The 27,258-nt window shown below is 39.0% G+C and overlaps 2 protein-coding genes across 6 annotated transcripts in view; both read right to left on the bottom strand.

Moving 5' to 3' along the window:
- The window catches only part of gsk3ba (glycogen synthase kinase 3 beta, genome duplicate a), a 63,069-nt gene extending 50,731 nt beyond the window's left edge, over positions 1 to 12,338 (bottom strand). For 4 of the 5 annotated variants that reach the window (XM_053626601.1, XM_053626603.1, XM_053626604.1 and 1 more), the window contains exon 1: positions 11,390 to 12,338. In XM_053626601.1, coding sequence (XP_053482576.1) covers positions 11,390 to 11,477 — 88 coding nt within the window. In that variant the 5' untranslated portion in view covers positions 11,478 to 12,338. The remainder of the gene's footprint in view (positions 1 to 11,389) is intronic. The other variant, XM_053626602.1, reaches the window with a different exon arrangement.
- Positions 12,339 to 15,970: 3,632 nt separating this feature from the next.
- gpr156 (G protein-coupled receptor 156) overlaps positions 15,971 to 27,258 on the bottom strand; it is a 34,009-nt gene continuing 22,721 nt past the window's right edge. Inside the window, exons 8-10 of the mRNA XM_053627887.1 lie at positions 23,388 to 23,624; positions 21,765 to 21,914; positions 15,971 to 17,398 (exon numbers count right to left, since the gene is read on the bottom strand). Of these exons, the coding sequence (XP_053483862.1) occupies positions 16,037 to 17,398; positions 21,765 to 21,914; positions 23,388 to 23,624 (1,749 nt within the window). The 3' untranslated portion in view covers positions 15,971 to 16,036. The remainder of the gene's footprint in view (positions 17,399 to 21,764; positions 21,915 to 23,387; positions 23,625 to 27,258) is intronic.

Raw genomic sequence — 27,258 nt, 5'->3', positions numbered from 1 at the left:
TTGTTTTCAGTGCAGAGTTGTGGTCATATCACTAACTGTAACAAGTTTAGATCTGCTTTATTCTCTCTCTCTCTCTCTCTCTCTCTCTCTCTCTCTCTCTCTCTCTCTCACACACACACACAAAACCTTCCTTCCTTGAGCAGATTCATCTTATAGCGCACAAGCTTGAATGTGACAATTTCTCATCATCTCTGAATATGAAGCTTCTCTTGTGGTAAAAGAAAGCACAGGAAGTTGTAGGAGGCCTGGGGTGTGTATTCTCAGTCTTACAGTCAGCGTGTGTCACACAGAACATGCGTTTGTGTGTGTGTGTGTGTGGTGTGTGTGTGTGTGTGTGTGTCATGAAGCGCCACTCCTGGTCACCCTACAGACCATTCGCTCTAGGTTGATTTCCCATCTCCACATTTCTCTGCGTATAGAACATGCTTTCACATCGTCAAGTTCATTCGCAGAGTCAAATTGGGGTGAAAGTGATTCGTTTGGTTTGTTCGCAAATCAATTTGGTTTCAGGCTGCACATACAAAAAAAAAAAAAAAAGGAACCTGTGTGTGTTGGGTGGTTGGTGGGGGACAAACAAAAACAAAAAAAATAACATTGGCGTGTAGGACTGAAAACGCACTCATACTCCTGTCTGGTCAAAAACGTGCAACAGAGAAAGTAAACAAAGCAAAAGAATATATTAGCATTAGTATTACATTAGTGCTGAAGAAATTAGTAGATCATTAAATAAATGTATAAAACATCACATTTCTACAGCTCTGGTTCAGCAGTTCACACCTACAAAAAAAAACCGCCAGAAAAATCCACGTCAGATTTGGATCACTTCCTGCAATCGATTCAGAGTCAAATGGACTAAATACTTCATATGACTCATCATGCGATAAACTGAATGTTAACCCAAGGTCAGTGTGTGCGCATTTGGATCAAACATGGTCAAAAAGTACAGCATGAAAAAATAACTCAAGCTGCTGAGAACCCATGCCAACTGATTCACTTAATTCAAAGAGTCATCCATGATTTGACTCATGTCACTGATTGACAGATTTGCTTTGCCTCACTTCTGTTTCTCAGCGACATTAATCACCGATGGTCATCAAAAGCGTGTCAGTAACATCCTATTTTTAAACCAGGATACCCGGAATCACACTTCGACAGACTGTTCCTCTTTTCTCCTTACAGTAAATCACTCTGCTGAGAAGACTTTCAGCTGTGTCACAATCCAGACACTGTGGCAGCTCTCTGAAGTAGCACGATGAGGTTTGAACTCATGTTTCACTCATGGTTCTACTGCAAATGAAGGGGGGTTGGGACGGCTCTTTGGAAATAAGAGTTGGCTCAAAGATTCGACTCGTTCACAAATGACACATCGGTACACGACGATTCGTTCGGAGCGCTGCTTTATCTTAAAGCAGAAACGCGCTGTTTTTAGGGGTCTCCTGCATCGCTATAGCACGGCCTCAGAAATCTTACAAGCAGTAGCGATATCAGACACTTCTGGAAGCACCGTGGTGTATCTGTGCTGAAGTGTTGGATTTCCATCATGATAAGCTTCAAATCACTATCACAGAAGTACCACAGAGACCACAAGCTGAAAAATCAAATGCTTGATTTGGCTACGCCTTTTTGCAAACTTTGTTAAACATGAACTACTTTCGCACGGCCTTTCACAGTGATGTTTGCTGGTAAATGAGACCTTTTAGCTCTATTCATGTTCGATGCTCGTGAATCGAACAAGGCTTTGGCTGAACGCGTGTCGTGATGACGTCACATGACGTGTCTTGGCCTAAATCTGCAGAAATTGGGGGTAATTTTGAAAACTTGCAAGCTTCTACGAATATTGTGGAGTTTGCTTGATTATGCGTTAATTTCTGCGATTCACAGAATCCTGAAGGGATTAAACTCGGTTAAAACTTGGTTTCAGTTCAGTTGCCACAAGAGCACTTCCAGGAGTGTATTTATACTTTAGTTTCCCCCACCACCCCCACAAGCTAGCTGCAAGAGTTAATATTTTATCTACTGCAGAAAGAACGCTACATATCTCTTTTATAATCTCACACACAAACACACACACACACACACACGTGCGCGCAGTACTCTGGGCAGAGGATCAGAGGAGGTGTCTGAAATCTGAAGTGGCCCGTGCGACTCATCCGGGTTTGTTCGCGGGGAAGAAGGCAGCTGTCCAGAAACAATGAGGCTCTTGTTTAGCATTTAAAAGCCACGGCGGCGTCCGTCTCCTCCGCCTGAATAGATAGAAAGTGGATTTTAACAGGATAAACCTGGATGAAAAGATGGAGCACAAAAGAGCGTGCGGCTCAGGCGAACCGCAAATAATAATCTTTGGCTTTACTTATTTACTTGCTTTAAGTCGAGTCCAGGAGGCGCTGCCTTGGCCGCCTCGGCCTTCAGCAGTAATCTCTGACGTTAAACTCATCCTCTTGTGTAATATTATCCTCTATTCCTGCTGTCTGACTGAGCTTTTCAGCCCTTTTAATCCCAAATGCGCACGCTCGTGCTTATTTACTTGTCGGGTCTGCGTGTATAAAACATAACGTAGAGTTCTTTTCACTCAAGTGGGACATAATGAATCGACATGAATACTGAGAAACCCAGCAGTGGGACATTACGAGCTGAGAGAGAGTCAGCGTTGAGTAAGAGTTCAGTTTTAGGTGAGCTATTAAGGTAAACATACGTGACATGTTATGGTCATGTGCCTGATAATGATCAATAATGAGAAGTGCTCAGTTTGTATTGTAACGAGGTGTGTGCACTACACTTACATAAAGCTGTCTGTACAGGATGTCAGAGGGTTTTTATGTGCTTGATGTTATCTGTATTCACGGTCGAGGCACATGAATGAAAGAGGGCTTTGGCTAAACGCGCGTTGTGATGACGTCTTGACCCGAACATGATTTAGAAAAATCAGAAGCGCCTCCAAATATTGTAGAGCTCGAATGATTTCCTGCTCATTTCTGCAATCGCAAAATCCTGGAGGGACTGACAGATGTATGTCTGGGAATTGTACTCGAACTGATTATAACTTTTTTCAGGTTGTTAAACCTTTGCTAAAAATCTAACGACAAAAAAAAAAAAAAAAAACTGCTTCTGGTGATGTTACAATCTTCAGTGTTTCTTCATGCAGACTAAGGTATATGTAAGTCCACAGTGGTAGAAGTGAAGAAATTTCTGGACATGGACAATAACTCTACATAGGCCTATTTCGTGTTTTATTTTATTTTACATTATTTGTATTTACTTTTATACAGTATATTACTATATACACATGCTGCCGTTTTTGTAATAATTTCTGTTTCTGCAACTACCGGTAAGAATTTCCCTCCAGGATGAATAAAGTCGTTTACTTTTATTTTATTTCCATATAACAGCACAGTCTGGAGTGTTTTATTCTGCTTTTAATCACAGCCATTACAATGTTTCATTTATTAACTAACGGTGCACATTTTAACAGTTTCTAGTTAGATTTTAATTTGCGAAACGTCCAAGAGACAATGTATTGCTCTCACATACGTTACAGCTGTGATAAATGGTTGCTACCTCACCAGCCTCTCGCGCCACATCAACGAATACACGGTTTTCCTTTCTTAAACACCACATTTTTTAAAAATCTGTTTACTGTTAGTTTCAGATTATGTGGAGTGTCCACCTGCTACTTTAGAAACAATAACTTATTAGAACCAGCGCATTAATATAAAAATCATGTTACAGATGGAACTACTGCCCGAGTCGTGCTGTTGTATGAAAATAACGCACACCTTCAATTGACCAATCAGATCTGAGAATTCCAAGAAAATAAATAAATAAATAAATAAATAAATAAAAACAGGCCAGGCTAGCTAATGGTGAAGAAGCTAGCTTAAACAAGAAGAGTATAAATAAAACAAACACAGAAAGAGAGAGAGAGAGAGAGAGAGAGAGAGAGACTGGGTTGAATACAGACTCCACTAATGCGTCTGTCATTCGGTATTTCTAGCTTTAAGAGCAGTATAAAAAGCTCCCATGAGGAAAAGAGTGCTTTTCCACTGCACACGAGGGAATTCCTTTATGTCCAGATCTTTAGGATTTCAGCTCGAGGAAATTGCTGGAGCGCGAGAGAAAAAAATAAATGTTTCAGAAGAGGACCTTGGCTGGTTGAGAGGAGACGCTCCTGAAAGCTGCAGCTCCTCCGCCTGTTACAGCGAACGACCCTTTCAGATGTTAACCCGGCGTTGCGTAAAGGCACTTATCAGTTTATGACAGATTTGCATTATGGGAAGTGGAGAGGAGGCCATGCGTCGTTTCCTGCTGATATGCTTTATGATTCGCCGATTGTTACGTACAGAACAAAAGGCCCGCTCGATTTTTTTCTTCTTTTTACGAGATGAAGGAGGATTTCAGTGCTTTCTCCAAACGAATAAATGAGGCACGATCAAAGGGGACTGTACATCCATCGTGATTCAGCGTCACATTCTTTCAAACAAGATCGGTTTGAGGTTTTAGCAGGAAAACGCTGGATTTCTTGATTACGCTGCGTCAGTCCATCCGTGTTTAGGATGTAATCACTTTTTTCTTTCCATCATAAGTCGGTTTGAGGTCACGCAGGTTACCACAAAACCACAGACATTGCACATGCGTCACCAGGAAAAGCTGAATTGCGCCGATCTGGTTAGCATTTCGGTCTCGAGAGAATGGAAGTGTGGATATCAGGCAATAATGTGACTAATATGAGATCAGTACTACACTGAATCTGAAATTCTGAATCAGACTGAAATAAATCTTGCATGTGAACAGACACGATTAGGGTTTTCGCTCGCCACCACAACGCCTGCGATGTTTCCCCAATCACACGTTAAGGTGTTCTGAAGTACTGGGGGGGGGGGGCGGAGAGATATGACAAAAAATATCACATCATGAGTCTCAAAAATATTTCTACGATACACAGGTCTGAGAACAAATTTCCCAGTAAAGGAGTGGAGGTGAGAATAGTGATAATAATAATAATTTTACATGTTCAGTGATGTTATGTGATGTTTAAGATTTATTTATTTTTTTTACATTTAAAAACTTACATTTTTATTCATTAAAAAAATCTGCACTGAAAATCTGTACAGTAAAATCTCAGAAAAGCATAATGTGTTATAATTATCAATAATATATTGTCATATTGCCTTCATATTACGATGGTGTCAACATCTGAAATTGTGCAGGTTTTAGATCATCATAAATTTTTACAAACGAGCGGCGGTTTGGGAAACCAGTCGGACATCGCTGTGTATGAATTCTGGCAAAACAACCTTTTTTCCAATTAAACTGAGTAATTAAATAATGAAATAAATATAATTAGCTTGAGTTTTTTTGGTTTCTAACATACTTTGAGAAGTCGTAAATATTCTTTAAAAAACATTTCTGTGACGTTTTGTTGTTTACTTTTGACTTGGAATCATTCAAGCCAATTATTTGGATTTATTGCGTCATACCTCATTTGCATACAGCTGGGAAAATCTCCATATGAAATACGTTAATCTTAATTTTCCCAGTGAGAGCTGCATTAAATAAATAAATAAAATCTACGCCCTCCCTCCCCCAAAGTTATACCAGTGACCTAAATGTTCTGCACTTGCGTATAAATAGAAATATGAACACTATTAATAAATCACTGAATGTAGTGATGCCATTTTAAATTACTTTCAGGATGCAATTTAATGCGTTAATTATACTTCCTGCTGTAACGCACGGGGTGAAATAGGAAGTGTGTGAAGACGAACAAACCATGTGACTACAGTGATGGGAAGCCTGACACACACACACACACACACGGTTACGAAAGAGGGACAGGTTTCTTTTATAATTACGTCCACAACGGACTGAAATGAGCGAGTTCATTCCATAAAGCAGCGCGGCACTGGACTCTGAGAAGTACGTTGTGTACACATGGAAGTGTCGGTCATGTCATTCAGAATAAACACACTGCTTTTTTTAACGGTAAAAGAACAATAACTGCACACCACATCTCTCTGAGAAATGTCACACAGTCGCTCCACAGAGAAATATCCAGCTGATGAAATATTAAAGTCACAGGATGAGAAAGCACTCTTATTCTCACTCTTCCAGAAACCACATGATTCAAAGGAGCAAATAACACAGTGTGAACGCGACCGGTCGTCTGAGCGGCTGCCAGAAATAACGGCACTCCCACATTACGAAACGGTGCGCAAACGACAAGAAAATAGAAGACGTCCTGTTTCACTGAGAACTGTGCGATTATAAACTGAATTCAAATGGAATAATAAATGGAAACGGAAAGGTGCAAAAATTCAATTGAAAAACGAAAAGAGAAAGTAAAGGAATAGGGAAATGGAAAGGAAGGAAAAGGAAAGGAAATTGAAAGGGAAGGGAAAGGAGTGAAAATGGAACAGAAATGGAAAGAAAATTGAGAGGTAAAGGAAAGAAAATGGAAAGAAAGGGAAGGGAAAGTAAATTAAAAAGGTAAAGGACATGGAAAGAAAACTGAAAGGAAAAGGAAATTTAAAGGGAAGGGAAAAGGAAATGAAAAATGGAAATATAAAGGAAAGGACAACAAATTGAAAAGAAAAGAAAAAACATCTATAAACATTTTTATGAACTACTCAAATAACAGACTCATTATCTAAATGTGTATAATATTACTCTGATTATTCATAAGACTCATTTTTATTCCTGAAAATTTTGACTTGCAGAACACATTGTTAATTAAAACTGTGACTGCGCTATTGAGGTTTAGATTAAATATCCACATGCCCCTGCGCTCCCCGGACCTCGCTCTGAGAACCACAGCCAGAAGAGAGTCCTGTATTCTTTTGAAAACTTTCAGTACACAAATTTTTCGTCAATAAAGCCTGTGTGCAGAGGCCTTCTGAGCGTGATGAACCTGCTGTGGAAAGGATGCACCCCTCGGCTTGTTACTCGCGCTCCTGTACCCTGAGCTTAGCATAAATCATTTCTAAAAGCTAATCCAGCCACGAGGCACTTGCTTCCTCGTGTGAATTACAGAAGAGAGAGTGATGCACTTCTGATCAGTGATTATTAAAGGCACGAGACGGATTTCTAGGCGTTATGTTTACCTGCAGAGAGCATATAATTAACCAAAAACTACCCAAGTGACAGCAGGCCTTAAAAGACGAGTGGGGAAAATGTAACTTCTACATCAACACACTGAAGAGAAACAAAAAGGAAAAATAAATAAATAAAATAGCAAATCACTTCATTATTTCCCTCCAAAACTACAGTAGCCTTGTTAGAAATATATGTTCTGTTGTCGTACTCGTAATAACAACAAGAGACGTCACCGATACGATACTAAGAGGAAAAAATGATGGATAGGAAAACAGAGAATAAAAGAACGAATCAAATCCGATGCCGTAACGAAAGGAAAAGAGGGGAATTAGACTTGAAAAAGATTTGTTTGGAAATGGAAATCTCTCAGTAAAATAGAAAGAGATAAGATTGGACATTTTTCTTAGAATGTTATAATAATACTTTATATTTTATTACATTTACCATCCAAGTGAAAAAGCTCAAATTTAAAAATAAATAAATATACATAAAAAAATAAAATAAAATAAAATAAAGACACTGTGGTTTTGTGCAAAGCGTGTTTTTAGCTATGCATTTCTTCCTAAATATATATATATACATATTAATTAATTAATTTAAGTGAAGTACTCCCACGAAAAAATCCAAAAATTTTCAGAAGGCTTTAAAGAAATAATACGGGATGAAATATCGGACGGGTATCGAAATCAGCTGATGCCCAAGGTTTCAGTATCAGTATGGTGAAAAAGAAACCGAGGTATTGGGTCATCTCTAATACTAACTCGAGGTAACTAGACTCACCTCAAGTTATTACAAGAGAATGGAAAGAGCTGGATGACTGAAAGACTTTGCGTAGCTTGTGATTTATGCGCGCGTTAGGTCTCGATGTTATCCATCATCATCATCATCATCCCTGAGTGGACTGACGAGCATCGGTTCCCTCCTCCTACCGCAGGATACGCCGGAGGAAACGTCTGGCACACTGCGCTATGTTACGTTACACAATAAATTTGACGCGCTTTCCAGGTGACAAGTGTGAAACCTAATACATGCGAGTGTTGCTTTCAAAACATGTCAACGGTTTCAAGTTGCTCCGACACAGATCAGGGCACAGTTTCATCTCTGATGTTAACCAGGAAACTAACACATGCCTTACAGTTTCAGTCTGAGGCCTGACTTTATACTGTAAAACTGCAAAACAGTGCGTGTTTAAACCATGCACACAGTATAGCTAACTGCAGGTGTGCTGTTACAGGAAAATAATCAAAGACACGGAGGTGTGTTGTAGCAGAGTCACCGTTAGCACCTTCTTTTCTTTTGTTTTTGTTGTTCAAAAACAGCATTGAAGTGTTTCATTCCTTATACACCATATCAGTTTCGTTTTTATTAAAGAATGACAAATCACTTTATAGTTACATTTAACGTTCTAGGACGTTTACGAAACAAGTTCCTGCTATCATGTACGTTACGGCAGTCGTTCTCTCGGTTTATCTTAAATAATACAGAAAGTATAGCTACAGCTAGTCACCTAGCAACCGTAATAACATTCCTGTTGTAGAAACATTAATACATTAGAGCTTTCGGTCCGAACGGGATTTCACAGGTTGGTTTTTTTTGTGATCGTTGCGGCCAAAAAATGCTCGATTTTGCGGCATCTTTTTTCTCTCTTTAAATTCTTTTGAACTGGTGAAATTGTTCCACAGTGATGTTTGTTGGTAAATGAGACCTTTCAGCTGTACTCATGTTTGGCACACGTGAATCAAAGAGGGCTTTGGCTGAATGCGTGTTGTGACGAATCTTGGCCCAAATCTGCGGTAATTTTGAAAAATTACACACTCCTCAGAACATTGGAGTTTGCTTGATTTTGCATTCATTTTTCTGATCACAAATTTGCAAAAACCTGGAGGGACTGAGCTTTTACCTCTGCCGGTTATAAAGCGCCGACACTGGTGACTCCTTCCATAAATTTTTTACCAAATGTCTCCTCGTCATCAACGATGCTGCGTTTTTCTTTGTTAAATAACAACTTTTTTTTTTTATCTGTTAAGCCGCGTTAACACACACCTGTGGCTTGCCTACTGACCGAGCTGCTGTTACTAAAAATCAAATCAACACCTCCTGACCAATCAGATTGAAGAACTCAATATATAGCAATGATCTCCTGAGAACTGAACTCATCTGTAATTATTACGGTTTGGTCATCACAGGTGAGAGTTAAAGGACTTAAAGATTCACTAATCGAATTCAAGCTTTGGGATCATCTGATCGTGAGATCTCCAGGAATTAATTAAACCCCGAGTTAGTGTATTCGGTTGAAAAGGTGACGGGGGCATTTCAACAGAGTTGTCAAGTGGAGTCAAATTAGATCTGTTACGTCACCTACTTCTCGAGAGGTTCAAATCAAATCCAGTGATCACATGAATAAAATGTGATCGATTACCAGAATCGGTGCGTTAGACGGTCTTACGATATGCGACAGCGTCACCTCAGACACATCCCGACGAAAACCTAACTTTTCTATGAACCACAGGATCGTTCAGGTCAAACGTGATCAATAAGATCACAAACAAAATCTCGACTACGCCCCTGACGCGAGATCCTCGTTTAAAAAAAAAAAAAAAAAACCTTCCTGGAGAGGTCATAGTGGACCCAAATCAAGCAAAATAATCATTTGTGGGCATGAAGAAGGTATACTTAAGTGCAAAGTAGACATTATAATTACATTATCATCATGCCAACTGATATCAGACAAAGCCTGTTCTTTCTAAAGATCTCTGCTCCTGATCCAATCCCGCAGCCTGATTACTAAATGTGATTAATTAGTACTGAATCTGGAACTGTAAGAGCTCCAGAAACATGCGAGCACTCCTTCAGTCTGCTCTCAAAAACATAGCGGTGGTGCTTGGAAGCAAAAGCAGAACTCAAAAAACACACTTCAGTTCAAATTCAAGCAAGGTTATCATCAAATGTGATCAAGATCTGGGTTGGTTCCTGCTGGCGCTCCAGGAATCGGTTAGCATGAACAGTGCTGCATGATGAAATGCTTTGCCTAAAAGTTTACACACTCCATTCAGGGCAGTCGGGATATCCTTTAGCGTATTGTCAAGGCTAATCTGACATAACGCACGCAGCTGGATGTTCAGGATCAAGTGTGATCAAATAGGATCTCCACAAACAGTGCAGGTGGCGAGCGGATATCTAGAAATTACCGCAGTAGTATTTTCTTCTACTTTGCACCAAAAACCCCACCTTCGCATCGATGTAGCCAAACGTACTTCCCTGAAAATCTCAGCGCCAAAGCCGAATCAAGCGGATCATAACGCGGACCAAACGTTTTCCGAAGAGATCTTCAGGAACATACTGCATACTCGAGGTGTCACGTTTGGTCAAAGGGAACTCTAACGACACCATCACGTCAGCTCTCCACATCACCACCAAGATGTTTGGTGACATCATTTATTATAATACCGATATTATAATAAATGATGTCATCATATCTCCCAGCTCTGTAACTCGGCACTGAGGTGTCAAAGCTCCTCCTAGTGAGTTTGTAGTTATTTTCTAAAGTGTAATAAAGATACCACGACATCCTCGAGATCTCAGAAAAGTGTACTGCTGTGATGAAATTTAGCACGATATCAATATTATACCATCATATATGTTACGTCCAACCTTATCCCCCGAGTGCACCGACAATAAAATTGTCCCTTTCTATTTTATCGAGACATACCGAAGTGACACAGCTCCTTCTAGTCAGTTTGTGAGTGTATAAAGAAACATAATTAAAAGATATCGCAATGTCTCAGGAAAACATACGGTGACAATCTATTACAATAATCGATAACGTATACCGTCCAGCCGTATACCAGATGTTCTATGAAGCGCTCGGAAGGGTCACAGCTAATTCTAGTCAATGTGTCCATCCATTTTTACCACAGGGTCATGAGGGAGTCTGGAGCCTACCCCAGGGAACTCGGGGAGGGGGACACTTTGGACAGGGTGCCAACCCACGGCAGGGCACAATCACACACGTTCACACACAATTTAGAGATGTAAATCAGCATACATCAAAATAAAATAGATATGATGATGTGTTTATGGTTTTCCTTTTGGTCAAGCTGGATGTGATGTGTGCGTGGTGTGAGGTGTGTGTGATGTGTTTGATGTGTGTTTCCTCTCCATCACCCCCTGATCACTGATACTCACAGCTGACTTTCATTTCCTTTTGGTCAAGCTGGATGTGATGCGTGCGTGATGTGTGCGTGAGGTTTGTGTGAGGTGTGTGTTTCCTCTCCATCACCCCCTGATCACTGATACTCACTGCTGACTTTCATGCTCCCGAAGGCTGAAGGCTGAGCCACGGGTTTGCAGCTCTCCGCGAAGGACGTGGTCCTGGGCCGCCCCGACATGCTCCCAATCCTCAACACCGACTCCAACCTGTGTGTCAGCAAAGAAATATCCGCCTGGAGCCTCGACTTTTAATCTCCGACTAGGATTATTGTGTAAAAAATGGAGGACGGGATGAAGGGAAAGAGGAAAAATACCCTAAGACTATCTTCTTCTTTCACGTCCACAGCTTGTATTTCCTGCCTCCTTGTTTGTATTTGGTCGTTTTGTTTGTTTGTTTGTTTTCCCCTTCAAGGACTTGGCTAAAATCTTGAATACTGTTGTCAAGGCAAATTTTATTTCATCAGAAAACAGGGCCTCGAACAAACCGCTTCTCCTGTGTATTATTATAGTCTCTGTACACACAATATCAATATGGTGTACAACAGCCTCTAAAAAAAACAAGGAGTTTTTTTTTGTACTATTATAAACAGAATTCCAGTATATGTTTCATATTTTTTTCATACACTGAGGTGGAGATCCAGCAGCTCCAGCCATGGCGGATCCCTCCGCTTTCACCCAACGAGTCGAATGAGATTTTACCAATCACCGGATTTAAACACTGATATCCACCACTGGACTTCCGCTCCTCGTAACTCCATGCACACTGATTATTTTCCTTTTTAAAAATATTTTATTAAATCCTCCCAAAAAAACCTCCGCGAACCTGAAATCTTCCTTGTCTCTCTCCTCTTTTTTTAAAATTCCTTCTCCGTCCGTTGCTCTATGCTTTCTTCGCTCGCGCTCGTTCTTTTTTTTTCCCCCCTTTCCTCCAACCTTACGCACTCTACGTGCCTCCTAAAACGCGAATACGACGGCACGCAAGAAGCGTAGCAACAGGAATCGGAAAGCGTGCACGCGCACGCAGGCTTCGCGCCGGCCAATCCGACGCCATATGCGCTCCCAAAAGAGGCGGAGCGCAGCGCAGCGCGCCCGCTCTTAACCAATCGCATTTCGCGCGTGCCCAGAACACATGGCGTAATCTGCCAATCTTCACCGCTGCCTCCGGAGTTCCACGTGACGTAGTACACGTTTGGAAGGGCTCGGTTGCCAAAAGAAGAAGTGGTGGGCGGGCGCAGGCGCGGACGGAAAATCGATTGATCGCAAGAACAACCAATAGGACTCTACCGACGAAAAAAACGCAGACCAATCCTAAACCAGCGTTCTAGGTTGCGCTGGTAACTAATCCGCACAGTTGCTAGTTGACAACCTTTGTTTTGCCATCGTTTTTTTTATTTATGGCCTTAGAAGTTACAAATTAAGTGCGAAAACATATCACTCACCTTTTTTATTGTCCATAACTACATCTGTGATTTAATATTTTTTTCTAATCCAATAGCCTGCCGACATATTGAATTTACATAATAATAATAATAATAATAATAATAATAATAATAATAATATTGTCTGTAAATGGTCAGCTTGGTACGTTCTGGCACCATATAACAAAAAAAATTACATATAAAAATATAACAAATTTATTTGGGACTTTTACATTGTTTATTTCCAGAAGATACTGGCATTTTAAGGAGCAAATTTATCAAAATTTAAAACAACTAAATATATGAATATGTACAGGTGTATCTCAAAAAATTTTAATACTGTGGAAAAGTTCATTTTTTACCTAATTTAATTCAAAAAGTGTTTTATATATTCTAGATACATTACACATAAACTGAAATATTTCAAGCCTTTTTTGTTTTAATCTTGATGGTTACGGTTTACAGCTCATGGAAATCACAAATCCAGTATCTCAAACTATTAGAATAAAGAATTAATAATACAGAAATGTCGACCTTCTGAAAAGAATGACAATTCAAGATATCTACATTTACAGTCTGTTGCTTAGTACACCAGTGGTTTCTTTCTTCTTCAGGACATTCAATATTGTTGTATTGGCTATACCCATTGTTTGTGCGATGCTTCTGATTGATTTTCCCTCTTTTCTCCTCTTCAAAATGGCTTGCTTTTCTCCCATAGACAGCTTTCTGATCTTCATGTTGCCTTATCCTTTTAAACAACAAGCACAGTCTTCACTGGTGAAACTGAAGGCTAAAACCAAGAGTAAATGTTCAGAGCCATTTATTGTTTAAATAATCAATCTAAGAGACACAAGACACACTCCAAGACACACCTGAGTAACAAGCAACATCTGTTCCAATAGTTTTACTCACCTACAAATTGGGTGGTCTAAAACTAAAATGTCTTAAGGCTACAAGAAAATAAAAAAAGAAGCAAATGAATTTTCATTGCCTTTTCAATAGTTTTAAAGGGGACTGTACATTTCAATAAGTCAAAATATATTTTAAGACATCCACAATTATGTTACCAGAATATATTTAAGATAGCTTTAACTGAAATTATGACTCGGAAGTAGACATACCTCAAATTTCTTTAGGACTAGTAACAATCTACAATTTGTGTTTTAAGGTATTTAAGGCAAATATCTTAAATTGGAGCTTCCATACATGCGAACATGACAGTATTATCAATACTCAAAATGTGATTAGATGGTATCTTAAATTAGCATTTTGTCTAGTCATAAATGAAATACAGATATCAGTAATCTACTTTGTAGATTATGAATTTATGCACAAGCATTTCTTATCAGGTTTTTGTGGGAATACTGATTGGTGGTCAAACAGGGCATAACCCCTTTTTTGGCATATATATCTGATTTTGCACACATCCTGCAGTTTATGAAATTGTACAGTATCACCTGTTATGAGCCACCCTAAAGAATTGAATTGCTTAAACTGGTTCATTCAGGATGTTTTAGGATTAATAAGAAAGGAAAGCTATAGTAAACAGTAACAAAGCATACAAATATATATATTAAAAAAGCAAACACTCTCAAGTGTGAAAGCAACAATTCAGTTTAACATAAACCAGCACAGCAAAACAGCAGTTGAGGCAGTCACTGGTAACAATCTTTTAAAAAAAGTTTTAAATTACATAAATAATAAACTAAAACTTTATCTAGTTATCAACACAAACATCATCTACAAAAAAAACTCACATTCAAATTTGAGGAATAAATAGAAATCCAAAACAAATTTAAAGTTTGACATTTCAGACTGTATGAACATGTATAAACTGTATTACATGAACAAACAAGTAGTTGTTTTATCGTTTTATCATCCACTTGGTCTCTTTTTAAAGAGAGATATTAAGACACATCTTCAGTACAGATTGAGATTCTTTACAGATGTGTTAAAGCATGAGAATAACAGCTAAAATGGCTGAAAAGAGCTTTTGACTGTAAGGTTTAACCTAAAGGAAATTCTCTAAGTTGTTCAGAATATGTGTTTTGCTTCAGACATCGTGCATTTCATTTAGAATAATTTAACTGTGTGTACAGTGCTTGTGTGTTGTAAAATTTTGAACATATATCATATAAATGAAGGTGTCAGTATTTACACATGAAAAACGTTTATGAGTATGAGTTATATAAAATGTAAACTCGTGCCCTTTTTCCTTCTCAGTGCTTTGCTCTTGGCGCTTTCTACCTTTATGCACTATCAGCTTGTTGAAGCTCAGCTACACTAATGAGACTTGAGGCTAAGAGGACCACTGTATCATCATTTTGTGTCCCTGTGGGTAATGATGGTGTATAGCATAATGCAGAATTGTGAGTAGGGGAGGATTTAGTGATATTGGGCAATATATAGGAATGGGCCCCTCATTTCAGTGTTTTAACATTGATATTTACATTTTCAGCATATGATATTTAGCATTAAAAATATATATAATTTGCATTTTTAGGGGGCTCTTGGCTTCTGGGGGCCCAAGGCAGTCACCTACCTTTGCCTAGTGCTCAGTCCGCCACTGATTGTGAGAACTATACAAAATTACCCTGCATTCACACTGGTAAGTGAGAAGTCAGTGAAATTGTTCGTTATTTATTGTTTGTGGGCGTGACCTGTCCAGCTAATAGATGGCAATAGCCCAAATATACTCTATATAATCTACTGTACACATAAATATCATCATGTTACATTAAAATATGTTCTAATGAAACCCATGAATATATGAATCCACAGTTATCAATTTTTCTTACATTTCTGGGAGAGAAGTCGGTTTAGTCGAAGAAGCTGCACCGCAGGATTGGTTGGAGGAAATTACTGGTAGCACTCATTTTGTTTTGTTATTTCAGTTATATCCTAATTAGGACAAAGTCAAGAAAATTTAAATTCAAATCTAGAAGGAATAACGACTCTGTGTGGCATTGGAAATGAATAGTTGACTGTCACTTTGTCACATGAAAGACTTGGACATGGACTCCAACTGGACTTTTAGAATTGGACTCCAATTATAGGATTCCAGCCATAAAATCTGTGCATTAATTTCTGGAATTCAATGTAGGTAATTTTTTTAATATTTAAATGTGTGTGTGTGTGTGTGTATATATATATATATATATATATATATATATATATATATATATATATATATATATATATATATATATACACACACACACACACACATATACATATACACATAGATGCTTGTATTTAGTGCCCTGTTTTATTGCAGTCTGATCCTTTTGGATCCCCATGTCTCATTCGACCTCCTCTATTCAAACAAATGTGGGTTTGAGGTCCTCTTTGAAGTTGACCACAGGATGTGAGGAGTGATCCAGCTCTGTGTACTCGCTGTCAGACGTCTCTGAGCTGCTGCTGTCACTGGAGGCATAAGGACTGTGCATGCAGGCTTCACAGTATGGCCGGTGGTAGTAGCAGTAATCCTCTGAGCTGCTGGACTCCGAGTCTGAATATCCATACGAATCAGTAGCTCCGGTCCTCTCAAGCCCTGCTAAAGAACCTGAGGGCTGTTCTATAGAAGAACAGTCTCGAGGGGTGCGTCTCGATCTCCTCCTGCCTGAGCGTGATTGGGTATTTGAGTCAAACCATGTCCTAGAGCTTTCATCCTCTTTCTCGCCCTCATTTCCCTCTTTTTCCGTATTATGCAATTCCTTGTGCGTCAAAGAAGTGCTGGAAGCTGGTTTTAGTTCACGTGTCCTCCTACAGCCAGGGGGCGCTGAGCCTGGGTAGTAGTATGGAGGAGGACCCTTTCTGCACGCATGGAATGGAGGTCTGCGTTTTCGCATCATGTATGGTGAGATGCTTGGAAAGTACAACTGCAGAGTTGACCGGGATGAGAAAATCGTCTTCGATGGTCTTCTCACTCCAGCAGGACTGGCAGGATTCGATGGTCTTCTCACTCCAGCAGGATTGGCAGGATACGATGGTCTTCTCACTCCGTCTGGCGATCTGAGTGAGCTGCTTATGGCATCCACACTCAAATCGTGCAGAATCTCCTCCAGCTGTTCGCTGCTCACAAAACCCTGGCGACCCACCACTGAAGGCACAATGGACTCTACCACTGAACCTGCTGCATCTGGAGGTGGACCGGACCAAGCCGGAGATGTGGACTCATGCAACGTAATCAGGTTTACAGGTGAATCTAAAGGCATGTTCATTACTTCAGAAGGTTCGACGCTGACAGATGTGCTCTTAAAGTTCCGTTTGGGCTGCGATTCTTTGGTCAAACCTGCATTTTCAAGTTTCAAGTGGCTTACTTGGGAGTTCTGTGGAGCCCTGTCTGGACTGTGAGGAGAGAAATAGGGTGAAGACTCTGTGTTCTGTGAAGAAGGAGGTGTTTCATAAGAGGAGAGTGAAGGAGGTGAAGATGGAATTGATGGAGGAGGCACATATGGTGGAGTGGAGAGAGCAGCAGGTGGAGTAACCTCTCTCATGGGGAGAGGAGAAGCAGGAGGCTCAGGAGGTACCACTGTAGTCTGGGTGGAGGAGGAATTGAGGTTTGTGGTGGAAGAGTCCATTTCTCTTTCGTCCTGCAGGTGGCCCACAGACATCAACTTCAGCAGTTTGTCCTTGGCGTTCTTCACTTGCTCCTGGAGGCTGTTTATTACTGCATCTTTCTGGCATTAGGAGAACACATACAATCAAAAATCACAGTTCAGTTAGTAAAAGAACTTTATCCAAATACACAAATCAGTATGTTTGGTTCATTGTGGGTTCTTTGGATTAACAGTTAATGGTTCTAGCCTTCTAAAAGTTTTCTACATGGATTTCATTCTGAAAGGTAATGCCTCTTCTGTAGGGTTCTACATTACACCAATAAAGAGTTCCCTCACAGTGACAAACTGAAGAATGCTGAAGGGTGCTAGCTGCACTCTTCAAAAAAAAGGGTGCTTTTCTGGAAAAAAGTCTGTTGTTGGACAGCACATAGACCCTTTAACGGTTTTCCCAGGGGCCCAGTCCCAGTGGGACTTTATTTAGGGTAGAGCAATTCTGCTGAGCAAAACTGCTCATCTAACCTGAATATTACTCTCAGAAAAAGGGTTCTTAGGATGGATAACAGTTCTAGCTAGGATCTAGTTCTTGGAGATCAACTTGGAATCTTCTAAAATGGAAACCCTCTGTTTTAGGATTCTACATAGAACCATTGAGAGTTCCCCAAGAGTGACAAACAAAGAACAAAGAACTCTGAGAAAAGGTACAGTACATGCACTCTTTAAAAAATGTTCCTTAAAGGTTCTTAACATGGATTTTCTTTCTGAAATGGAAGTGGTATAAAGTCTGTGATGGTGGCAGCTTTATACCACTTTTTACTATTATATAGTGATATAAATTTCATTCACCGCGGTGGTTAATGACCAAACAAGCGGAATAAAAATATTAAAAAATTAAATGAGGCTTTATTTTAGCACTTCCGTCAGTGAAACAACTCAATATATCCTTGTTGTGTCATGTTGTTGCAATGAGAAACAGCCTGAGGGCGCTGTGGGATACGGTATTGTGATTGATCCACAACGGGAGAAGGAGAAGTGAGTGAAACACAATCGCACATTTCTCTAAGGAATACTTTATTTCTTTTACAAGTGTAGTATACTACAAGCCTACAGTATAAAACTTTGAAAGAAATACCAGTAGGATGGTATGTTTATAATATAATATAATATGTTTAGAAATCTAAATATTAAATAAAGTTTAAAAAAAAAAAACCATGGCCAGGTGACATGCCTGGAGATGGCTCCTGAGATTTGTAGTGTTTGCCCGTTTAACACTCCCCCCACCCATACAATACCATATAAGGCGTTTGATTATGATTATGTAATTTGTGTATTAATATAAAATCTCCCACTACATGGTAGGCTATAAATACAAATGAATATAGCAACTGTTATTATCATTACACTTGTATACAAAACGTAGTACTTTGTACTTGTCATAGTGCATACTCAAGCAGAAACATTAACGTGGCCTGTGATGTGACACCACCACAGGTGAACTACCACCGCAGTTGTCATGGCCACCATCACAGCCCTAATGGAAACTCTACACTATAGGGTTATACATAGAATCTTTCGGGTGCTAGGTGGAATCTTTTTATTTTCCAAGAGTGTAAAATGTGATCTGTTTCTAGATCAGCTCCAATTTCCACAGAACGTTTAAACCTACAATGGCTGACCTTTATAATCATGTGGACCATTACAAATAACAACAGCACTCTGAACAGATAAAGATCTCTGCAAGTGAATGAATGGAGCAGGAAAGCTTTAACAGGATATGAGGTCTTAAAGTGGTGCCTTGGGGAAATGTAAAACAAAAGGGCTAGGCCTCAAACATGTCTCAGTGACGCATGGCTTACAGCTACTCACGCCCAGCTCTGGAATCCTCAGCAGGAGCCTTCACAAAACCACTAATCTCAGAGCTCACGGGATAATCGTCTTACACTTTATGCATCACAAAGAGGCCATACCTATGAAATGACAATCCCAAAGTATGTTCCATCCTTTCAAATTGTGTTCATATACTATACAGTGCAGAGTATAATAACTGGGTGGATTGTTTTTTAGTTGTTTACACTATGCGCCAACACACTGAAGTTACAATTACGAGGTTAAAGCACTTGTCTAAACAGTCTTCCTGTTGCACCAAAAGTTGAGTGACAAACTCAACAAAATAGACTCCATATGCAAGCACCACATCTGGAATTAACCCTAGATCTTTTGTTTGCTCTTGTGAATGAATTGGATGTAGCAACACACCCTTACGTTACCAGTGCACGTCTCTCAAAGTTTTATTACTACTATTGAGCCGTATGCAGAGATAAGTGCAGAATTAAGCGCTGTTCAGAATTTACTTGAGAGTTACTCACATAGGGGTGGAGTTTGAGTCTCATTTATACACGATTCTAAACATGGACTTGAGCACAACATAAGCTCATGTGAAGAACAGGATTAAGTCCAGCATCACTGTTATGATGGCTGAAAGTGAGAAACTTATGTTTTGGGCTGTAAATACACACAAATAGCCAATATGAAATACATACATATGACTCTATTTAATGAATATTATAATCTCTTTAAAGTCCACAAGGCATTTTTTTCTGCATGGAGGACTGTCAAGGAGACATGTCGTAATAAGAGACATTGCTTTTTTTATTGTGGATACAATTATCAGCTCTTCGTTCATGCTTTGCATGTTCTTTCCAGGAGAATGTATCAAATGCAAAAAAAAAAAAACCCATAATAAATAATAAAACTTGATAAGATAATAACAATTAAACTTAAAATAGTGAGTTATAAAATAGCCTACAGCTCACACCCACATTACGATTTCATGACCTCGATTCAATTTCTCGTGGCTTCATTAATTCAGATAATAATCAGAGGTGGGTAGTAATGCGCTACATTTACTTCGTTACATTTACTTGAGTAACTTTTGGGGGAAAAAAATTACTATTAAGAGTAGGTTTAACTGGCCATACTTATACTCTTACTCATTTACATTTATTCATTTAGCAGACGCTTTTATCCAAAGCAACTTACAAATGAGAAACTACAAGCAAAACTCAAGTTCATCTTTAATCACAGAAATGTACTTTTACTAACACACACAAACACTCACTCTCTCTCTACACACACTTTCTCTTCAGTTCTGTTCCTGTTCGTTTGTTCTGTTGTCTTGTTTAAATGCAGATGCTGACAGGTTTGTGTTGTTAACATGTTAAGACAGTCAACTGTTGGGAAAATGTTTGTTTTTTGGTGTGTGTGTGAGATTTTGTGTTGAAAATGACAGGATGCGTGTTATTGTACCCATCACAGGACTGGGATATGCAGCTTCATCTTGAACCCAGGTTTTCTATCATATTAACAGAACAGACAGACTTTCAAGGAAAGGTGTGACTTATAGTCCTCCATGTAGTCTGAGATTCAGGATTTTCCCTCCATTTTAATCAGATCTGTAACTAGTGACTTGCTACTCGAGTAGCCTTCTCATTGGATATTTTATTACTCTTATTCAAGTAATTATTAACATTATTGCTTTCACTTGAGTAATTGTTTTTATTAGTAGTTTTACTTGTACTTGAGTAAAATCTTTGGATACTCTACCCACCTCTATGAATAATGAGGATGGAACCCATCCATCCATCTTCTATACCGCTTATCCTTTTCAGAGTCACGGGGAAACCTGGAGCCTATCCCAGGGAGCATCAGGCACAAGGCAAGGTACACCCTGGACAGGGTGCCAATCCATCGCAGGGCACACAATCACACACCCATTCATACAGTACAGACACTTTGGACATGCCAATCATCATGCATGTCTTTGGACTAGGGGAGGAAAACAGAGTACCCGGAGGAAACCCCCGCAGCACAGGGAGAACATGCAAACTCCGCACACACACGGCGGGAATCAAACCCATGACCCTGGAGGCATGAGGCGAACGTGCTAACCACTAAGCCACCGTGCACCCCAGGATGAAACCCATGTTGTTAAATTAAACTACATTTTGAAGTGATTAATGTGGGGATAATCACTAGAACAATTTCTGAGGCAATCTATTGGAAACTAGATTCCTGTTGGAGGTTTTTTAAAATGCTAAATTGTATTTTATGTTACACTGCAGTTCATTTGACACCTTTTTAAGGTGATGACTTGGATGCTATTCAAAGCATATAAGATGCAGGAAACATCTGGCAACCTTGGAGGTGTGAAATACATGCAGGTAATTTGTGTAATTTCAATATACTCTAAACAGGCCCCCCCCAACGCCTACAGTATATTTTTCAAGCTTCCTCTAGTCAGGAGTCCTGAAGATGTGCTGCTGCATAATGTATCTCGCATGTTATTAATCACAGCATTCATAACCATAAGGAATATCAGCACCAGGTGTAGATTTAGAGTAGTTTTAGCGTGAATGGCTGAGCCGCCCTGCTGTAAATGATATCAGAGCACGGTGATACAGTACGTCAGCAACGAGAGACGTGCTCGTACCTCACTGATTAACCTCTTCATGGAGTCGTATTCTCCGAGCAGGTAGTAGATGTCGTTCTCGCTGGAGCGCAGGCTCTTGCTGCTGAAGTACTTGGCCATATGGCTGGGCTGAGGGTTCACATCCTCTTCAAACTGTCTCCACTGGGTCAACTGGGGAAGAAAGAGTGGATATACAGTTCTATTAAATAAAAGATGCTGCAATTATATTTCATCCTGCTGTACCGCTTTCTTTAACATTAAAGCAGAAACTGTTCAGAGGTTCCTTCCCATCAATTCCAATGAATCACACTTGCATGTCCTACTTTAATCTGCTACAACTTTGACTGCTCCCTGGCCTTAAGGTTAAATGCAGTGTGTATGAGTTGTGCTTAATCATTCCCAGCAGTGTGTGAGTAATGTTTTTATCGAGCACTGGGCAGTTCATCTTACCTGAATGGTTTGAGTCACTTATATGTCAACAAATGCATGAAAGACGTCTCACATGAATAGTTTGATCACACGAATCACACAAGTTGCTTTTGACTTCTGCATCCTCATCCGAATTACTAATTTCAGACACAAACAATTGGCCCAGGTGGAGCAGAATTCACAGTCTCCATTCACAGCATCTTTAGTATGTCTATGTGTGTGTGTGTGTGTGTGTGTGTGTGTGTGTGTGTATATATATATATATATATATATATATATATATATATATATATATATATATATATATATATATATATATATATATATATATATATACACACACACATATATATATATGTGTGTATGTGTGTGTGATTACTGCATAATTTTTTTACTCAAAACACTAAAGATAACACTATCTGAGAGTGGATGATGAACAAGTTCTTAAATACGATGATTTAGGTATTTGATGGAACAATTAAATATTATGTATATTGTATAATTAATTGAAATGCCAGTCATAGGTAAACTGTAGTAAAATTTTAAAAGAAATAAAAAAAAAAACCTCACCCAGCAACAGTGCATAATTAGAATGAATGAATGAATAAATAAATAAATAAATCTATTTCTAATCATTCACTGCTGCTGGGTGAGTTTTTATTCATTTTTTTAAATTGATTTCTTTTTAAATTTTCTTTTTATGATTTTTAAAATGATTATGTTTTTTATTGCTATGTGAAGCAATAAAGGGGTGATATAAAAAGGGTTAATAAAAAACTATAATAATTATTATTATTATTATTATTATTATTATTATTATTATTAATATTATTATTATTATTATTATCATAATATACTGTATCAATGTAGCCAATTGAAGAATCAGTAGCGGTATGTGCATCCAGACAACAATGAATAAATACATAAATACATTTTACTGATCAGGTGCTTCTTTATCATCAGCTAGGTCAAGCATTATCTCCTAAAGCACCAGCGCAGGAACTCCAGCCAACAGGGACTCTGTGAAAGAGCTGACATCAGCAATGTCCTCTATACACTGACAACTTATGCTGAGTCGCCGAACCCTGAGCTCACTTTATTGATTAATGATGTCTATGTTTGTTTGTTTTTTTCTTTCAGAACAAGTTGAAATTTGACTTTGTGTAATGGGTTAAGAATGAGACCTTGTTTATACCGTGTTATACCATTTCTCACCTGGGGCACAAATATAAGGCAGTTAATGGCAGTGGTGCAGATGAAGATGGTTCCAGAGAGCATGCTGTAGACCAGGTTGGGCCATGAGCGCAGATAGAGAGAGACGGGGACGGCCAGAGCGGTGGATGCAGTGACCAGATAGACAGCGGTCATGATGGTCAGGGATTGGTTGACTGGAGGCAGGCTAACGCTACTGGTCAGTCCAGCTAGGTACATGCCATACACCAGCAGACCGGCCTACAGCACAGAACAGGAGTATGACATTATTATTTATCATGTTAAGTAAGGATTAAAACATCTTGGAGCTATTATAGGAAAATAATCAGAGATACGATGGAGGGATGCAGCCAAAGTTGACAGTTTTTCTTATAACAGCATGTGCAGCATCTCAAGAGTTTTATTCCTCTTATACCACAGCAACATTTTTTAAACATACTAATGTGCAACACATCATGCTTTTTAACCATTTATAGTTACATTTGATGTTGTGGATCGTCCACGACACAAGTTCATTCCTGTTACGCATCAGTTACACTATAACAGCTGTAGAAACTGGTGTTCCCTCACCAGCCTCACTTTATCTGTCTCTTGAAGTTAATACACAGGATGAAATTCGTGTCAAAAGTATCCAGACAAAAACAAAGCAACGTGTCCTGTTTGAGGAATTGAAAAGTGTGCTGTTCTGAAGAAATGGCTGACAATATGTTTTTTTATTGCATGGTAGGAGAAATACAAGTGTATAGTTGGTGAAATACATGAGTATATAGTAGGTGAAATACAGATGCATAGTAGGAGAAATACAAGTGCATAGTAGGAGAAATACAAGTGTATAGTTGGTGAAATACATGAGTATATAGTAGGTGAAATACAGATGCATAGTAGGAGAAATACAAGTGTATATAGTAGGTGAAATACACGAGTATATAGTAGGTGAAATACACATGCATAGTAGGAGAAATACAAGTGCATAGTAGGAGAAATACAAGTGTATAGTTGGTGAAATACATGAGTATATAGTAGGTGAAATACAGATGCATAGTAGGAGAAATACAAGTGCATAGTAGGAGAAATACAAGTGTAGGTGAAATACACGAGTATATAGTAGGTGAAATACACATGCATAGTAGGAGAAATACAAGTGTATAGTAGGAGAAATACACATGCATAGTAGGAGAAATACAAGTGCATAGTAGGAGAAATACACGTGTATAGTAGGTGAAATACACAAGTATATAGTAGGTGAAATACACATGCATAGTAGGAGAAATACAAGTGTATAGTAGGAGAAATACACGTGTATAGTAGGTGAAATACACAAGTATATAGTAGGTGAAATACACATGCATAGTAGGAGAAATACAAGTGTATAGTAGGAGAAATACACGTGTATAGTAGGTGAAATACATGTGTATATAGTATAAGAAATACATGTACATAGTAGGAGAAATACACGTGTATAGTAGGTGAAATACATGTGTATATAGTATAAGAAATACACGCATATAGTAGGAGAAATACATGTGTATATAGTAGGAGAAATACACGTATATAGTAGGAGAATACATGTGTATAGTAGGTGAAATACACGTGTATATAATAGGAGAAATACACGTATATAGTAGGAGAATACAAGTGTATAGTACGTGAAATACACGTATATATAGTAGGAGAAATACACATATATAGTAGGAGAAATACACGTATATAGTAGGAGAAATACACGTATATAGTAGGAGAAATACAAGTGTATAGTAGGAAAAATGCACGTGTATATAGTAGGAGAAATACAAGTGTATAGTATGAAAAATGCACGTGTATGTAGTAGGAGAAATACACGTATATAGTAGGAAAAATACACGTGTATATAGTAGGAGAAATACACGTGTATATAGTAGGAGAAATACACGTGTATATAGGAGAAATGCACATATTTTGGCTACTATATAGTAAGTACGTATGTGGTTTCAGACGCAGCCCACGGCTTCAAGCAGTCGTCTGTTTGCACGGACAGCATGACAAATAATTAACTGCACTTGAAGCTTTTGTAACATTAAAAATGAAACAGTCAAAACTGTATACGGTACCATAACAAAGATGAACTGTATGTTGTGTGAAATTCTGGAGGGACGTCGGACGGCGTGTCGTGGTGACGTAATGACGTATGCCGTTAATCGATCTATGTTCTATAACATGTAACACGGGAACATGAAAGGAGTATCTCCTCTGCACGCATCTCTGCTTGCCTTTCGGACATCTCGGTCTGGATGAAGGAAAACCATCTTAAGCTTAACCTGGCAAAATCTGAGCTTCTCGTGATCCCAGCCTGTCCCTCAATCAACCACAACCTCACTGTACAGCTCGGCTCACTCACACTCATGCCAACCAGGACGGCCAGGAACCTTGGGGTGATTCTTGATGACGGCTTGACCTTTACAGACCACATCTCAGCAACTGCACGGTCCTGTAGGTTCATCCTTTACAACATCAAGAAAATCCGACCCTACATCACCGAACAGGCTACACAGATACTAGTCCAGGCTCTTGTTATCTCTAAACTGGACTACTGCAACTCACTGCTTTCAGGCCTCCCAGCCAGCTCCATCAAACCCCTTGAGATGATTCAGAATGCTGCAGCGCGCCTCGTCTTCAACCAGCCCAAGAGAACCCATGTCACACCCCTCTTCATCTCCCTCCACTGGCTTCCTGTAGCTGCCCGCATCAAGTTCAAGGCCTTGATGCTCACCTACAAGACCTTGTCAGGAACAGCACCCTCCTACCTCAACTCTCTCCTGAAGGCCTACGTTACCTCTCGCAATCTGCGATCGATTAGCGACCGACGTTTAACAGTTCCAACTCAGCATGGCGCAAGGTCCCTTTCCAGAACCTTCACACTAACTGTTCCTCCGTGGTGGAATGCACTTCCAATCTCAATCCGGACCGCAGAATCTCTCACCATCTTCAAAAAACAGCTAAAGACCCACCTCTTCCATGAAGACCTAACAAACTCATAATAAAAAAAAAATAATAATTAAAAAAAAAAATTGCACTTACACCTCTACTCTGCACTTTGCTTCTTCCGGAATTCAATTAATGGATCTTGTATGGTAGCACTACTTGTATTGTTCTCTGCTTGATATATCGCTTTGCTTGTATCTTTCTCATTTGTAAGTCGCTTTGGATAAAAGCGTCTGCTAAGTGAATAAATGTAAATGTAAATGTAAATGAGTATTCTAAAAGCAACTCATGTAAACACCTTAATCACATTATTATCTTAATCAGAGTAAGGTCAATAATTAGATTACTGCTGTCCATGTAAACGTAGTCAGTGTGTCTGCTTTTATTGTTCTTCAAACCCAATCTAAACACACAGTGCCCAAACATGAATCAGCAACACAGCGCTTTCACATTGTATATTACAAGCCGTAAAAACCTTCACATTTATCAGATTTATAACTGTTAATAAGACTGTACCTTGGACAGAACACAACAACCTCTTCAGCTTTGTATTATGGTGTAGTCGACATCGTAATTTCTCCTTTCTATTTCTAATCAGTGTTTGGCTGAGCTTTTAACCCATTACACCCCAAAACGTGTCCCTAAGACTTGTTTACGCACTATAGGTGATGGGGCATTTTCTTCTTTTGCTCCAAAACCATGGCACTGACTAGCATCTGATCTTAGAGAAGCCCAGTCTTTTAGTGTATTTAAATCTTCTCTCAAAACATGTTTCTTTAATATAGTTTTTGCTTGATTACTTTTAAAAAAAAAAAAAATTATTACTATTATTGTTATTATTTTAATAGAATTTTATCGTTAACTGTTATTGATACATTCTTATATAGCTTTTTTTGTTTTATGCTATGTACTTCTG

Source organism: Ictalurus furcatus, chromosome 6 (assembly GCF_023375685.1).
Source record: "Ictalurus furcatus strain D&B chromosome 6, Billie_1.0, whole genome shotgun sequence".
NCBI classification, from domain to species: domain Eukaryota; kingdom Metazoa; phylum Chordata; class Actinopteri; order Siluriformes; family Ictaluridae; genus Ictalurus; species Ictalurus furcatus.
This window is presented reverse-complemented; position numbering and strand designations above follow the sequence as displayed.